At 36.2% G+C, this 15,004-nt stretch overlaps 1 protein-coding gene across 7 annotated transcripts in view; it reads left to right on the forward strand.

Moving 5' to 3' along the window:
• Positions 1–15,004, forward strand: part of PHTF1 (putative homeodomain transcription factor 1) — a 69,631-nt gene that overhangs the window by 44,021 nt on the left and 10,606 nt on the right. For 4 of the 7 annotated variants that reach the window (XR_570261.2, XR_570263.2, XR_570262.2 and 1 more), the window contains exons 16-19: positions 290–445; positions 1,414–1,509; positions 1,927–2,052; positions 2,624–2,755. Coding sequence is in view for 3 of the 7 variants with exons in the window: in XM_008697761.2 (XP_008695983.1) it covers positions 290–445; positions 1,414–1,509; positions 1,927–2,052; positions 2,624–2,644 (399 nt within the window). In the remaining 4 variants the exon portion in view is untranslated. Of the gene's footprint in view, positions 1–289; positions 446–1,413; positions 1,510–1,926; positions 2,053–2,623; positions 3,142–15,004 lie in introns of those variants that run through there. The other 3 variants (XM_008697761.2, XM_008697760.2, XM_040626884.1) reach the window with 1 other exon arrangement.

Raw genomic sequence — 15,004 nt, forward strand, 5'->3', positions numbered from 1 at the left:
CACTAGTGGTTAAAAGGCCGGAAATGTGTTTGTCTTATTTTACTTGTTGTATGTTTTCCTCCTTTGTTACTTCCAGACTTTTGCTGTCTTTCATGCAAAGGAAAAAATCCGGGAACTTAGAGAAATAGATAGTGATTAGTTAAATAGATAATGCTTTATATGAGTATTAAACCTCTTCTGCTTTGCATATAAAGTATTGGTAACTTATAAATCCTTTTAAATTGCTAAAGGAGTAACTATAGATTTTGAGACAGTTGAAAAACTTAACTATTTTTGGTCCTTTGTATAGGTTCTTCAGGGGCATAAAACTTTCCTGAATGATGCTTATAATTGGGAATTTTTGATCTGGGAAACAGCTTTACTACTTTTCTTACTGCGTCTGGCTTCATTGGGGTCTGAAACCAATAAGAAATACAGCAATGTTTCAATATTACTTACTGAACAGGTATTGATTGGTCCTTGTCAATTTGGTTCTGTGTTTAGAGACGGCATCATAAGATTTGTGCAGAAGATTAAGGGTTGAGTCTAGATTTAGCACTTTCTAGCTATATGAACTTAGAAGTCACTCTGCTACTATGTAAGTGTTTCCTCCTTATAAAATGAGGGTAATAATCTTCCCCACCTGTTCCCAGGATTGTAAGAATTAAGATCTTATGGATTAAAATTATTTTGTATATTATAAAGGTATCTTTATTGGTAGTAATGGAACATGGTTTTAATCTCATATTCCACATCAAGTATTTGATCTTTGTAGTACTTGTCATTGAAGCATGTTTAATAAGCTGCTTGAATTTCTTCTGTATCAGCCGTAGAATACATTCAGTGTTTGGAAAATGCTTGCTCTTTAGTATGTGACTGGATTTTAAGACTAGGAAATGTTTCTTATAAACATAGAGTAGTATAAAGGGGTTTTGTTTATTTGTTTTTGATTTCACGTTTATCCAAAAGTTTTAAATAAAAACATTTGGTATTATTAGATTTTCTTTTTTTGCCTTAGAATTATAGTGGAGAATATTTCCTAGCAGAGAAAAAATAAGGAAATAGCACGTGAAAAGCAGCAGCTATCTTCTTACATCTCATTAGCGTTTCCTGAGGATGTTAGATTATATGGAGGACATATAACATATGAAGGAGTTCACATGTTAATTGTTATGTTATAATTAGTATTACACTTTTCATTGTTTTGATATTTAAAATACTTTTTTTTTAATCCACTAAATGACTCTTCTTTGCCAAATATGACTGACTGGGCTGGGGGGCAGGGTATGTGACATATGTGTTCTGTAGAAATAGCTTCAGGAATTTCAAAATTTATTTTATTTGAAAATATTACCCTCGAATCTGCCAGACTTGATGCAGTGTATATAGACCTTTTTCTGTGACATTTGCCTTAATCTCTCCTTTTTCCCTTAGATTAATTTATATCTTAAGATGGAGAAAAAGCCGAATAAGAAAGAGCAGCTTACTCTAGTAAATAATGTATTAAAGCTGTCCACCAAGTTATTGAAAGTAAGTAATATCCTGTGATACACTTTTACTAGCACTTAAATCAATGCTTTACTTACCGGAGGCGACCCTAGTAACAGATAGATGCCAGGCTGTGTACATTCAAAATGCCAGCTTGATAGTTGGGGTTAATGACTATATAAAAAAAAATTTCCCATCTCGTTACCCAGGTTCTGGTGATTGCTGACGTCTGTCACATTTTTCAAATTAAAAATGACATAGAATGCAAACCCACATTTAAACACAGAGCTAGTGGAAAAGTAGGTGTCTGTTACAGGTGTTTTGAAAGCAGCTACTAGGCATGAAGGAAAAATGACCTGATGCAGTTATCCTCCCCCAAGACCTAAAAAACAGCCCAGAAAATACTTGCGGCCATCGAGAGGCCATGGATCTCATCTCCGTCCTTTCATGTTTTTGTAGGAGCTGGACACACCATTTAGACTCTATGGACTGACAATGAATCCCTTAATCTACAATATAACACGAGTCGTTATCCTTTCTGCTGTCTCAGGTGTTATAAGTGATCTTCTAGGATTTAATATAAGAGTAAGTGGGACCAGTACCCTGTAGCATCTGCCTTAGTCTTAAAAATTACCAACTATAATAATCCTTGCTCTTCACCCTGTGTGTGTGTGTGTGTGTGTGTGTGTGTGTGTGTGAGAGAGAGAGAGAGAGAGAGAGAGAGAGAGAGAGAGATTGGGAGCCTGGAGACTGGCCTGGAAAGAACTCTTGAGGCAAAACAGGTGAAACAGACGTGTTAATGGTGGTACCCAGGCTTCTTAGCTTAGGTTTTCTCGTTTGACACAAGCATAATAGACTGTGTTCTTGAATGGAACAAAAAAGTTTGGCTCTCATGTCAATCTAATAGCATGGGCTGGGGAATGGTCGTCTTCTCATCTAGGGAAATACATAGAGGCAGAGTGAATGAAAACCCAAGCCCTGTGAACTGCAATATGTCATTTTGACCCTGGAAATTGTTCATGTTTCTTCGCTGTGGTGTTCTGTGGTTGCTATTGCTCTTATGTAAGGGTTCTTGGTTCATAGTCATGTAAGTGCACCTGTAAGCCCCAACTGTTGGTCTTAAAACTAACTTATTTTGGTGATTTTCTTTTCTTAGCTGTGGAAAATTAAGTCCTAAGCTGAGCCATGTGCCTGGACTGTCCCCTTGCTGGCATCAGTACTTACCCATTAAGAAAGGAGAGGACTTGCAGAAACCATGAGACACCGACCTGCTTGTTCACACACAGAGGTGCCCTCAGCTCTGCCTAATCTTATGAATGGTGTTTTCAGAGGAACAAATCCTTTTCCAGCTGGGCGTGTATGCCAAAAATTGTATTTTCATGGTTTTCAAATAATATGAATAGTCAGATCGTGCATTATGGTAATAAGGACAACTTTCTAAGTTAGGAAATTGATTTTGGGCATTTCAGTGCTGTGACAGTTATATTGACTGCAAGTAGTCTTTTGGGTTACTATGGTGGAGGCCCAACGCATGAAGAAGATATCCTCTATTGGAAATGGCAAATTCAGTACTTTTCTATTAAGTCTATACAATTGGAGATTTCTTTTCTCTAGCAAAGAGATATCAAATTTAAACTATTTTAGGTTGAACCCAAATAAAAGAATTTTATTGGAGAATTTCAGTTTCTAGGCTTTTTTATTGTTGTTGCAGAAAAAAAAATAACCTTTTAAACTGTGAGTTTCTGTTAACTATGGAGAAAATTGTAATTAGTTTACAGTTTTGAAGTTAATCCCAATAACTGGATTAGTTGTTGGGGAAAGAGACATGCATGTAATGTGCCATGTAATTCAGCATGTGAAGTGTAAGTGTATGCATATGCGTTTATGCCCATCATACAACACGGTTTCCACATAAATCATCTGAGCTGTTGCCTATCACAGTGCTAAGTGAAGCATGGGTAGTTTGTCTGTTGTATGGCTCAAGGTACCCGACCCTCGGTTCAAATTCAGATCCTTAGTGTCTATACTCAGCCAAGTTATGCCTTTGATGATTTGGATTCCCTCATCAGCATTCCCTGTTACACACATGCATATCCATATGTTCATGAAAACTCTCATAGCCTACATACAATTCTTGCCTTGAAGCTGTCCGCTTTGAAGACTCTCGTGAGGCAAGTTGAAAGTCTGACATTTTAATGATAAGATTTTGTGAATTTTTATTTTGTCTTATTGTTTTATTGAAATAGAATTAACCTACAGTGTTACATTATCTTCAGGCATACAATATAATGTTTCAACAATTCTATACTTTAGTGCTTATCACATGAGAAGCGTACTTTTATTCCCCTTGATTTTGTGAATTTTTAGAAGGAAATAAGTTAGAAACTTAGGGATTACATGTAAAGTATGTACCCACACAAAATCAGTGTATCAATTATACATACCCTAATGTGCAGGAAGATTTTTGAAGTTTAAAGATGAATTTCTCGAGAGTCCAGGGATTGAGATCAGACCTATCAGGTTCATATCCTTGGCTCTGTGACTTACTAGCTTCATAATCTAAGGCAAATTACTTAACCTCTGTGCATCTCAATTTATCTGTTAAATGGGAATAACTACTACCTAATAGAGTTTTTAAGGTTGAATGAAATGATCGTGTAAGGTACTTAACACAACATATAGTGTGTAGCACTTTGTAAATCACTTGTTGTTCCTATTTAAGACCTTTAAAAAAATCTTTCACCAATAGACTCCTAACTGTGAAGATAGAAACATAGGAAGCAAGGTTGCTGAACTAGGAGGATTACCAAAAACTTGCAGCCGTTTTAAATGCTGTGTGAGAGATAATTTCTTTCAAAGGTACAGCCCCATTATAGTGATTTGCCTGTTGAAGCAACTGTTTTGTAAAGCCACTTTAGTATCTCATCAGATGACTCCTAGGAATCATGCTTTTACTATTTTCCATAGGGAACAATAGCAACTGTGTCAGTGCAAGATTGAGCTCGGTGCAAATTTCAGATGAAGAAAGCTCATACCTGTAACTTTTTCTCCTGCAAAAAAACCTGTTTGGTTTTTATTTACAACTTTTACACAGTGCATTGTTTAGTTTAAATGCAGTATTTAGAATAGTTTACTCTTACAGGTTGTTTCAGTTACAGTTTTGATAGTGTATAATTGGTTTAAATTACTTTTCAGGTGGATAAAATTATATATAAGTTTAGCTGCTCATGTTGGAAACAGGAATCATTCTTGATTCCTTCCTCTTCCACAAACTTCACATCCAGGCACCAAGTCTTTGAATAATTGTCTTCTAGATATTTTTCTAATCAGTCCTCTGTCCTCCATACCCATTTCTACGACCCCAGTTGATGTCAACATTCTTTGTTTTTGTGAACAAGTTTATGCTCCCTTTGCTCTTACATATGTATGGCCCCTTGTCCCCCAAGCCCAATCTATTCTTCTCAGAAAGTTAGTTTTACTATCTTTCCTAAAATGCAAGTCTCGTCACATAGAATCTATTAGTGGTTTACAATTACTTTGAAGATAAAAATCCAAAATCCTTTTAGCAATGTGTACAGGCCCACCTTGTTAAGAAAGATTTCTGAATCTGTATTTGAAAGATATTTTTGCTGGGTATAAAACTCTAGTTTTAAAAGTGTTGTTGCTCCACTGCCTCCTGGATTGTGTTGTTTCTGACAAGAAGTCTGCTGTCATTCTTATCTTTTTAAACCTCTGCTGCTTTTAATTTAAGGTTTTTATCAAATTTGTGCAGTTTAATTATAATGTGCGTTGGTGTAGTTCATGATTTTTGTGCTTGGGATTTGTTGCACTTATTGGACTTGCGGATTTATATAGTTTAATTTTGTCTGTTATTTCCTAAAATATGTTTTCTCTACCCCACTCTCTCCTACCTCCTTCTGGGGCTCCAATTTACATGTATGTTAGTCTGCTCGAAGTTGTCACACAGCTTACTAATGGTTTGTACATTTCCCGTCTTCTTTCTCTGTCTTTAATTTCAGATAGTTTCTGTTGCCATGTCTTCAAGTTCACCAACTTATTCTTCTGCACTAATTTGCTGTTAATCTTACCTAATGTATTTTTGTCTGTGGAAGTTCAATTTTTAAAAAATCTTTCATGTCTCTCCTTAATACGCTATTTCTTTTCTCTACCTTGTTTAACATAATAAATATATTTATAATAGAAATAGTAAATAAGGACATTAAAAGAGTATCATCTGTGTCATATTTTGGTTTGTTTTTAATGATTGATTTTTCTGGTTTTGGGTAATATTTTCCTGCTACTTTGCATCCCTGGTAATTTTTTAATTTTAAATTTTATACTGTTGGGTGTTGGGTTTTTGTGTACATGTGTGTATTCTTTTAAATCTTCTTGAGCTCTGTTTTGGAATACAGTTAAGTTACTCGGAAACAGTTTGATCATTTCAAAGCTTGCTTTGAAGCTTTATTAGGTGGGCCAGAACAGTCCTGTACTGAGGGCTACTTTTCTCCCCTACTGAAGCAATATCCTCCTAGAGTATTCAACCCAATGTTTATTATGTGAGGTTTTTCCAATTTGACTGTGGGAATGCAAACTAGTCCCAGCTTAGAATGTCTCTGCTTGCTTCTTTTTGATAGTTCTTTCCCTTTTGTTTGGTATTTCCCAACAACAAGTATTGCGCTGGTCAGTACTTACCTAAAGACTTGAAAGGAACCCTCTGCACATTTTTTTGGAACTGTCCTCTCTAAGCAGCTGTCTTCGCTCTGGTACTCTGTTTTGCAAATTCCAGCTGTCTTGGCCTTTCCGAATTCTTTTTTTTTTTTTTTAAGATTTTATTTATTTATTCGACAGAGATAGAGACAGCCAGCGAGAGAGGGAACACAAGCAGGGGGAGTGGGAGAGGAAGAAGCAGGCTCATAGTAGAGGAGCCTGATGTGGGGCTCCATCCCATAACGCCGGGATCATGCCCTGAGCCGAAGGCAGATGCTTAACCGCTGTGCCACCCAGGTGGCCCGGCCTTTCTGAATTCTTAACTCTGTCTCCTCAACACAGCAAGACTGCCTGGTTCAGTTTGGGTTCCCCTTTCCTGTACCACAGCCGAGAAATGGCCTCTAAGCAATAATCTGGGGCAATCATGGGGCTCAACTCATTTAATTCCCTTATTACTGTCTATTGTCCAACATTTAAAACCCATTTTTCATATACTTTTTCCCTTTTCTCCCCCCCAGTTGTTTAAGGTGGGAGAGTAAAGTCTGTTCCTCTGATGACCCTAAGGTAGTTCCCTGTCTTTCCTTGTTATTGGTTACATGGCCCTATTCATTTCCTTCAGGGCACTTATCACAATCTGATGTCTTGTTTACTTTTACTGCAGAGAAGTCCTTCTTTTTTAAAAAATATTTGCTTTTAATTGAAGTAAAGTTTATATGAAATATTATATAGTTTCAGGTGTATAATACAGTGATTTGACATTTACATACATTATAAAATGCTCACCATGGTAAGTATAGTTACCATCTGTCACCTTACAAAGTTATTACAATATTATAGTCTACCTTCCCCATGCTGTACTTATACCCCATTTTATTTACAATAAAATTAAAAGCTTATTTGTTTTGTAACTGGAAATTTGTACCTCTTAATCTCCTTTGTCTATTTCACTCGTCTTCTTATTCCCCTCTCTTCTGCCAGCCACCACTTTGTTCTTTGTATTTATGAGACTGTTTCTGTTCTGTTTTGTCTTTTAGATTCCACGTATAAGTGAAATCATATGGTATTTGTATTTCTCTGTCTGACTTATTTCACCTAGCACAACACCTTTTAGGTCTATTCATGTCACAAATGGCAGGATTTCATTCTTTTTTATGACTAATATTCTTGTGTGTGTGTGTGTACACAATATCTTCTTTATTCATTCATCTATCAATGGATACTTAAGTTGTTTATCTTGGCTATTGTAAATAATGCTGTAATAAACATAGGGAAGCATATATCTTTTCAAATTAGTGTTTTTGTTTTCTTTGGATAAATACCCAGTGGTAGAACTACTAGATTGCATGGTATTTGTCTTTTTAATTTTTTTAAATTTTTTTAAATTTTTTTTATTTTTATTTTTTTTTTAAAGATTTTATTTATTTATTGGACAGAGATAGAGACAGCCAGCGAGAGAGGGAACACAAGCAGGGGCAGTGGGAGAGGAAGAAGCAGGCTCACAGCGGAGGAGCCTGATGCGGGGCTCGATCCCATAACACTGGGATCACGCCCTGAGCCGAAGGCAGACGCTTAACCGCTGTGCCACCCAGGTGCCCCTAATTTTTTTTTTAAAGTTTTAATTTATTTTTTGACAGAGAGACAGAGAGGGACACAAGCAGGGGGAGTTGGAGAGGGAAAAGCAGGCTCCCACTGAGCAGGGAACCCGATGTGGGGCTTGATCCCAGGACCCTGAGTTCATGACCCGAGCTGAAGGCAGACACTTAATGACTGAATCACCAAGGCACCCCTGTCTTTTTAATTTTTTGAGGAACCTCCATGCTATTTTCCAAAGTGGCTGCACAAAATTTACTTTCCCAACAATAGACCAACAGTGCAAGAGGGTCCCGTTTTATCTACATCCTTGCCGACACTTGTCATTTGTGCTTTTGATACTAGCCATTCTGACAGGTGTCAGGTGACATCTCACTGTGATTTTGCATTTCCCTGATGATTAGTCATGACGAGCATCTTTTCATGTGTCTGTTGGCCATCTGGATGTCTTTTTTTGGGGGAGGGGGGAACATCTATTCAGATCCTCTGTCCATTTTTAAATTCCATTGTTAGTTTTTTTTGGCATTGAGTTGTATGAGTTTTTAAATGTATTTTGGATGTTAATCCTTACCGAATATATTATTTGCAAATATCTTCCCCCATTCTGTAGGTCTCCTTTTTGTTTTGTTGGTGGTTTTCTTTGCTGTGAGAAAGCTTTCTATTTTGTTAAGTCCCACTTGTTTATTTTGGCTTTTGTTGCCCTTGTCTGAGGAGACGGATCCCAAAAAGTACTGCTAAGACCAATGTTCAAGAGTATTACTTGCCTATATTTTCTTTTAGAAGTCTTACTGTTTCAGGTCTTATATTTAGGTCTTTAATCAATTTTATTTTTGTAGATAGTCTAGGAAAATGGTTTCATTCTTTTGTGTGTAGCTGTCCAGTTTTCCCAACACCATTTATTTAAGAGAATGTCTTTTCCCCCTTGTATATCCTTGCCTCCTTTGCTGTAGATTAATTGACCATATAAGTGCAGTTTATTTTGGGGTTCTCTATTCTGTTCCACCGATCTGTGTGTCTGTATTTGTGCCAGTACCATACTGTTTTCATGACTGTAGCTCCGTAGTATAGTTTGAATTCTGGGATTGTGATACCGCCAGCTTTGCTCTTCTTTCTCAAGATTGCTTTGGCTATTTGGGAACTTTTGGAGTTCCATGCCAATATTAGGATTATTTATTCTAGTTCTGTGAAAAATGCTTTTGGTATTTTGATAGGGATTGCACTGAATCTGTAGATTGCTTTGGGTAGTATGGATGGACATTTTAACAATATTAATTCTTCCAATACATGAGCATGGTATATCTTTTTATTTGTGTCATCTTCAGTTTCTTTAATAATGTCTTATAGTTTTCAGAGTACAGATCTTTTACATCCTTGGTTAAATTTATTCCTAGGTAATTTATTGTTCTTGATACAATGATAAATGAGATTGCTTTTGTATTTTCTCTTTTAATTTATTATCAGTGTATAGAAATGCAACAGATTTCTGTATATTAATTTTGTATCTTACAACTTTACTGAATTCATTTATTCTAATAGTTTTTGGTGGAGTCTTTAGGGTTTCTATATATAGCATCATGTCATCTGCAAATAGTGACAGTTTTACTTCTTCCTTACCAATTTGGATGCCTTTTGTTTCTTTTTCTGGTCTGATTGCTGCAGCTAGGGCTTTTAGTACTGTGTTAAATAAAAATGGTGAGAGTGGATACCCTTGTCTTGTTCCTGATCTTAGAGGAAAAGCTTTCAGCTTTTTACCCTTGAGTATGATGTTAGCTCTGGGTTTTTCATATATGGCCTTTATTATGTTGAGGTATGTTCCCTCTATCCCCACATTGTTGAGAGTTTTTATCATGAATGGATGCTGAATTTTCTTTTTTTTTTTTTTTAAGATTTTATTTATTTATTTGACAGAGACAGCCAGTGAGAGAAGGAACACAAGCAGGGGGAGTGGGAGAGGAAGAAGCAGGCTCCCAGCAGAGGAGCCCTATGTGGGGCTCGATCCCAGAATACCGGGATCACACCCTGAGCCAAAGGCAGACGCTTAACGACTGAGCCAACCAGGTGCCCCAGATGCTGAATTTTCTTAAATGCTTTTCCTACCATCTAGATGATCATATGATTTTTTAAAAATCATTTTTGTAGATGTGATGATGTATCATGTTGACTGGTGGATATTGAGCCATCCCTGCATACTTGGAATAAATCTCACTTGATCATGGTGAATGATCCTTTAATGTGTTGCTGAGTTCAGTTTTCTACTAGTTTATTCAGGATTTCTGCATCATGTTCATCAAGGATATTGGCCTGTAATTTTCTTTTTTCATAGTGTTTTTCTTTTTGGTATCAGGTTAATGCTGGCCTTGTAGAATGAATTTGGAAGCATTCCTTCCTCTTTAATTTTTTTGGGAAGAGTTTGAGGATATGTATTAACTCTTCTTTATATGTTTGGTAGAATTCACTTATGAAGCCAGCTGGTCCTAGACTTTTGTTTGTTGGGAGATTTTTGATTACTGACTCAATTTATTACTAGTAATTGGTCTGTTCAAATTATTTTTTTCTTCCCTTTTCAATTTTGAAGATTGTGTATTTCTAGGTATTTACCTATTTATTCCAGGTTGTCCAGTATGTTGGCATATAATTTTTTGTAGTGGTCTTTTGTAATGCTTTGCATTTGTGGTGTCAGTTGTAACTTCTCTTTCATTTCTGATTTTGAGTCCTCTTTTTTCTTTATGAGTATCTAATGTTTTTATCAGTTTTATCTTTTTAAAGAATTAGCTCTTAGTTTCATTGATCCTTCCTATTGTTTTTTTAGTCTCTATTTTTTTCCAGCTCTGATCTTTATTATTTACCTCCTTCTACTGACTTTGAGATTTGTTCTTCTGTTTCAGTTTTTTTAGGAGTAAGATTAGATTGTTTGAGGTTTTTCTTGTTTCTTAAGATAGGTCTGTATTGCTATAAACTTTCCTCTTAGATAGAAGTGGGGTGTTCCCTACTGTTATTGTACTGCTGTTAGTTTCTCCCTTTATATCTGTTAGTATTTGCTTTATATATTTAGGTGCTTCTGTGTTGGGTGCATAGATATTTACAATTGTTATATCTTCTTGTAGGATTGATCCTTTTTACATTATGTAATGTCTTCTTTGTCTCTTGTTATAGTTTTTGTTTTAAAGTCTATTTTGTCTGATATAAGTATTACTACCCCAGCTTTTTTTGGTTCCATTTGCATGGAGTATCTTTTTCCATCTCTTCACTTTCAGTCTGTGTGTCATTAGGTCTGAGTGAGGCAACATATAGGTGGGTCTTTTTTATTTTTTCATCTCTTCGGTCACCCTATGTCTTTTGACTAGAGCATTTAGTCCATTTACATTTAAAGTAGTTATTGATAGGTATGTGCTTATTGTTTTATGGTTGTTTTGTAGTTTGTCTCTGTTCTTTTTTGCTCTTTTCCCTTCTGATCTGTTGATTTTCTTTAGTGTTAGGCTGAGATTTCTTTCTCTTTATTTTGGTGTATTTATTATAGGTTTTTGGTTTGTGGTTGCCATGAGGTTTATGCATAACTTCCTATGTATATAGGAGTCTATTTTAAGTTGATGTTCACTTAAGTTCGAACACATTCTAAAAGTACCACATTTTTACTCCCTTTCTCCCTTTACTCCCTTATTTGGTGTTACATTTTACATCTTTTTATTTTGGGTATCCCTGAACTAATTGTAGATAAAATTGATTTTACTGCTTTTGTCTTGTACCGTCATACTAGCTTTATACGTGATCAATCTACTACCTTTACTGTATGTTTGCTTTTAGCAGTGGAAGTTTTATCTTTCATAAATTTTTCCTAAAGTTTTGGCCTTTTCGACTTAACATTTAATATTTCTTGTGAGGCCAGTTCGTGGTGATAAACTCCTTTAACTTTTGTTTGTCTGGGAAACTCTTTATCTCTCCTTTGGTTGAATGGTGACCCTTCTGGGTAGAATATTGTTGGCTGGAGGTTTTTTCCTTTCAGCACTTTGAGTATTATCATGCTACCGCCTTTTGGCCTGCAACGTTTCTGCTAAAAAAAATCAGACGATGTCCTTGTGGGGTTTCCCTTGTAGGTAACTGGTTGCTCTTCTCTTGCTACTTTTTTTTTTTTAAGGTTTTTCATTAGTCACTCAATACTCATCACAAGTGGAGACTCCTTAATCCCCATTGCCTGTTTAACCCATCCCCGCATCCTCTCCCCTCTGGTAACCATTAGTTTGTCCCCTATAGTTAAGAGTCTGTTTCTTGGTTTGTCTCTCTTTTCCCCCTTTGCTCATTTGTTTTGTGTCTTAAATTCCACATATGAGTGAAATCATATCAAGTTTGTCTTTTTCTGACTTATTTCACTTGGCATTATACACTTTAGCTCCATCCATGCCATTGCAAATGGCAAGATTTCATTCTTTATTTTTTATTTTTATTTATTTATTTGAGAGAGCGAGAGTGAGAAAGAGAGTGAGCATGAGTGGGGGGGGAGGGGCAGAGGGAGAGGGAGAAACAGATTCCTCACTGAGCAGGGACACTGGAATCATGACCTGAGCTGAAGGCAGATGTTTAACTGACTGAGCCACCCAGGTACCCCAAGATTTCATTCTTTGTTATGGCTGAATAATATTCCATTGTATATATACACCACATCTTTTTTTATCCGTTCATCAATCTTGGCTCTTGTAAATAGTGCTGCTATAAACATTGGGGTGCATGTATCCCTTTGAATTAGTGTTTAGATTTTTTAGAAATATTTTATTTATTTGAGAGAGAACAAACCAGGGGAGAGGGAGAGGGACAAGGAGACTCCCTGCTGAGTGCAGAGCCTAATGAAGGACTCAATCCCAGGTCCCTGAGATCATGACCTGAGTTGAAGTCAGATGCTTAAGTGACTGAGCCACCCAGGTGCCCCAGTGTTTTGATATTCTTTGGGTAAATACCCAGTAGTGCAACTGCTGGATCATAGGGTAGTTCTATTTTTAACTTTTTGAGGAACTTCCATATTGTTTACCATAGTGGCTGCACCAGTTTGCATTCCCAACAGCACAAGGGTTCCTTTTTCTCCACATCCTCACCAATACCTCTTGTTTCTTGTGTTGTTGATTTTAGCCATTTTGACAGGTATGAGGTGATATCTCGTAGTTTTGATTTGCATTTCCCTGATGATAGGTGATGATGAGGATCTTTTCATGTGTCTGTTGGCCATTTGTATGTCTTTGGAGAACTGTCTGTTCATATCTTTTGCCCATTTTTAAATTAGGTTGTTTATATTTTGGGTATTGAGTTTTCTAAGTTCTTTATATATTTTGGATACTAACCCTTAATTGGCTATGTCATTTGCAAATATATTCTTCCATCTGTAGATTGCTTTTTAGATTTGTTGATTGTTTCCTTCACCATGCAGAAGCTTTTTATTTTGATGTAGTCCCAATAGTTTATTTTTGCTTTTTTCCCCCTTGCTTCAGGAGACATCTAGAGAGATGTTGGTATAGCTGACGTTAAAGAGGTTACTGCCTGTGTTCTTCTAGGATTTTTATGGTTTCAGATATCACGTTTCAGATTGACGTCTTTAATCCATTTTGAATTTATTTTTGTGTATGGTGTGAGGAAGCAGTCCAGTTTCATTCTTTTGCATGTCGCTGTCCAGTTTTCCCAACACTGTTTGTTGAAGAGACATTTTCCTATTGGGTATTCTTTCCTGCTTTGTCACAGATTAATTGACCGTACAATTGTGAGTTCATTTCTGGGTGTTCTATTCTGTTCTGTTGATCTGTGTGTCTGTTTTTGTGCTAGGACCACACTGTTTTGATCGCTACAGCTTTGTAATATAACTTGAAGTCCAGAATTGTGATGCCTCCAGCTTTGCTTTTCTTTCTTAAGATTGCTTTGGCTATTCAGGGTCTTTTGTGGTTCCATACACATTTTAGGATTGTTTGTTCTAGTTCTGTAAAAAATGCTGTTCATATTTTGATAGGGATTGCATTAAATGTGTAGATTGCTTTGGCTAGTATAGATATTTTAACAATATTCTTCCAGTCCATGAGCATGGAATGTCCTTCCATTTCTTTGTGTACAAGTCTTGGACAGAGTACAAGTCTTTCACCTCTTTGATTGTGCTTATTCTTAGGTATCCTATTATTTTGGGTGCAATTATAAATGTGATTTTCAAAAAAATTTCTCTTCTGCTACTTCATTCTTGGTGTATAGAAATGCAAAAGATTTGTTGTACATTGATCTTGTACCCTGTGGTTTTACTGCATTCATGTATCAGTTCTAGCAGTTTTTTGGTGGAGTCTTTCAGGTTTTCTATGTAGAGTATCATGTCATCTGCAAATAGTGAAAGTTTGACTTCTCCTTACTGATTTGGATACCTTTTGTTTCTTTTTGTTGTCTAACTGTTGTGGCTGGGACTTCCAGTCTATGTTGAATAAAAGCGGTGAGTGTGGACATCCCTGTCTTGTCTCTTACCTTAAGGGAAAGGCTCTCAGTTTTTCCCCATTGAGGATGATCTTAGCTGTGGGTTTTTCATATAAGGCCTTTATTATGTTGAGGTATGTTGCCTCTAGACCTCCTTTGTAGAGGCTTTTTATCATGAATAGATGTTGGACTTTGTCAAATGCTTTTTCTGTGTCTATTGAAATGATCATATGGTTCTTATCCTTTCTTTTATTGATGTGATGTATCACCTTGATTGATTTGTGAATACCGAACCACCCTTGCAGCCCAGGAGTAAATCTCACTTAATTGTGGTGGATTATTTTTTTTAATGTATTTTTGGGTTGGGTTTGCTAGTGTTTCGTTGAGGATTTTGACATCTGTGTTCATCAGAAATACTGGCCTGTAGTTTCTTTTTTTTTGTGGCATCTTTATCTGGGTTTGGTATCGGAGTAATGCTGGCCTTATAAAATGAACTTGAATGTTTTCCTTCCTTTTCTATTCTTTGGAATAGTTTGAGAAGAATGGGAATGAATTCTTCTTTAAATGTCTAGCAGCATTCACCAGGAAAGCCATCTGGTCCTGGACTTTTGTTTATTGGGAATTTTTTGATTGCTGATTCAATCTCTTTGCCAGTAATCAGTGTGTTCAAATTTTCTTTCTTCCTGTTTCAGTTTTGATAGGATTATATGTTTCTAGGAATTTATCCATTTCTTCTAAGTTGTCCAATTTGTTGGCATATAGTTTTTCATAATATTCTCTTATAGTTGTTTCTATTTCTGTGGTGTTTGTTGTTATT

The sequence above is a fragment of the Ursus maritimus genome, unplaced genomic scaffold (assembly GCF_017311325.1).
Source record: "Ursus maritimus isolate PB19 unplaced genomic scaffold, ASM1731132v1 scaffold_12, whole genome shotgun sequence".
NCBI classification, from domain to species: Eukaryota; Metazoa; Chordata; class Mammalia; order Carnivora; family Ursidae; genus Ursus; species Ursus maritimus.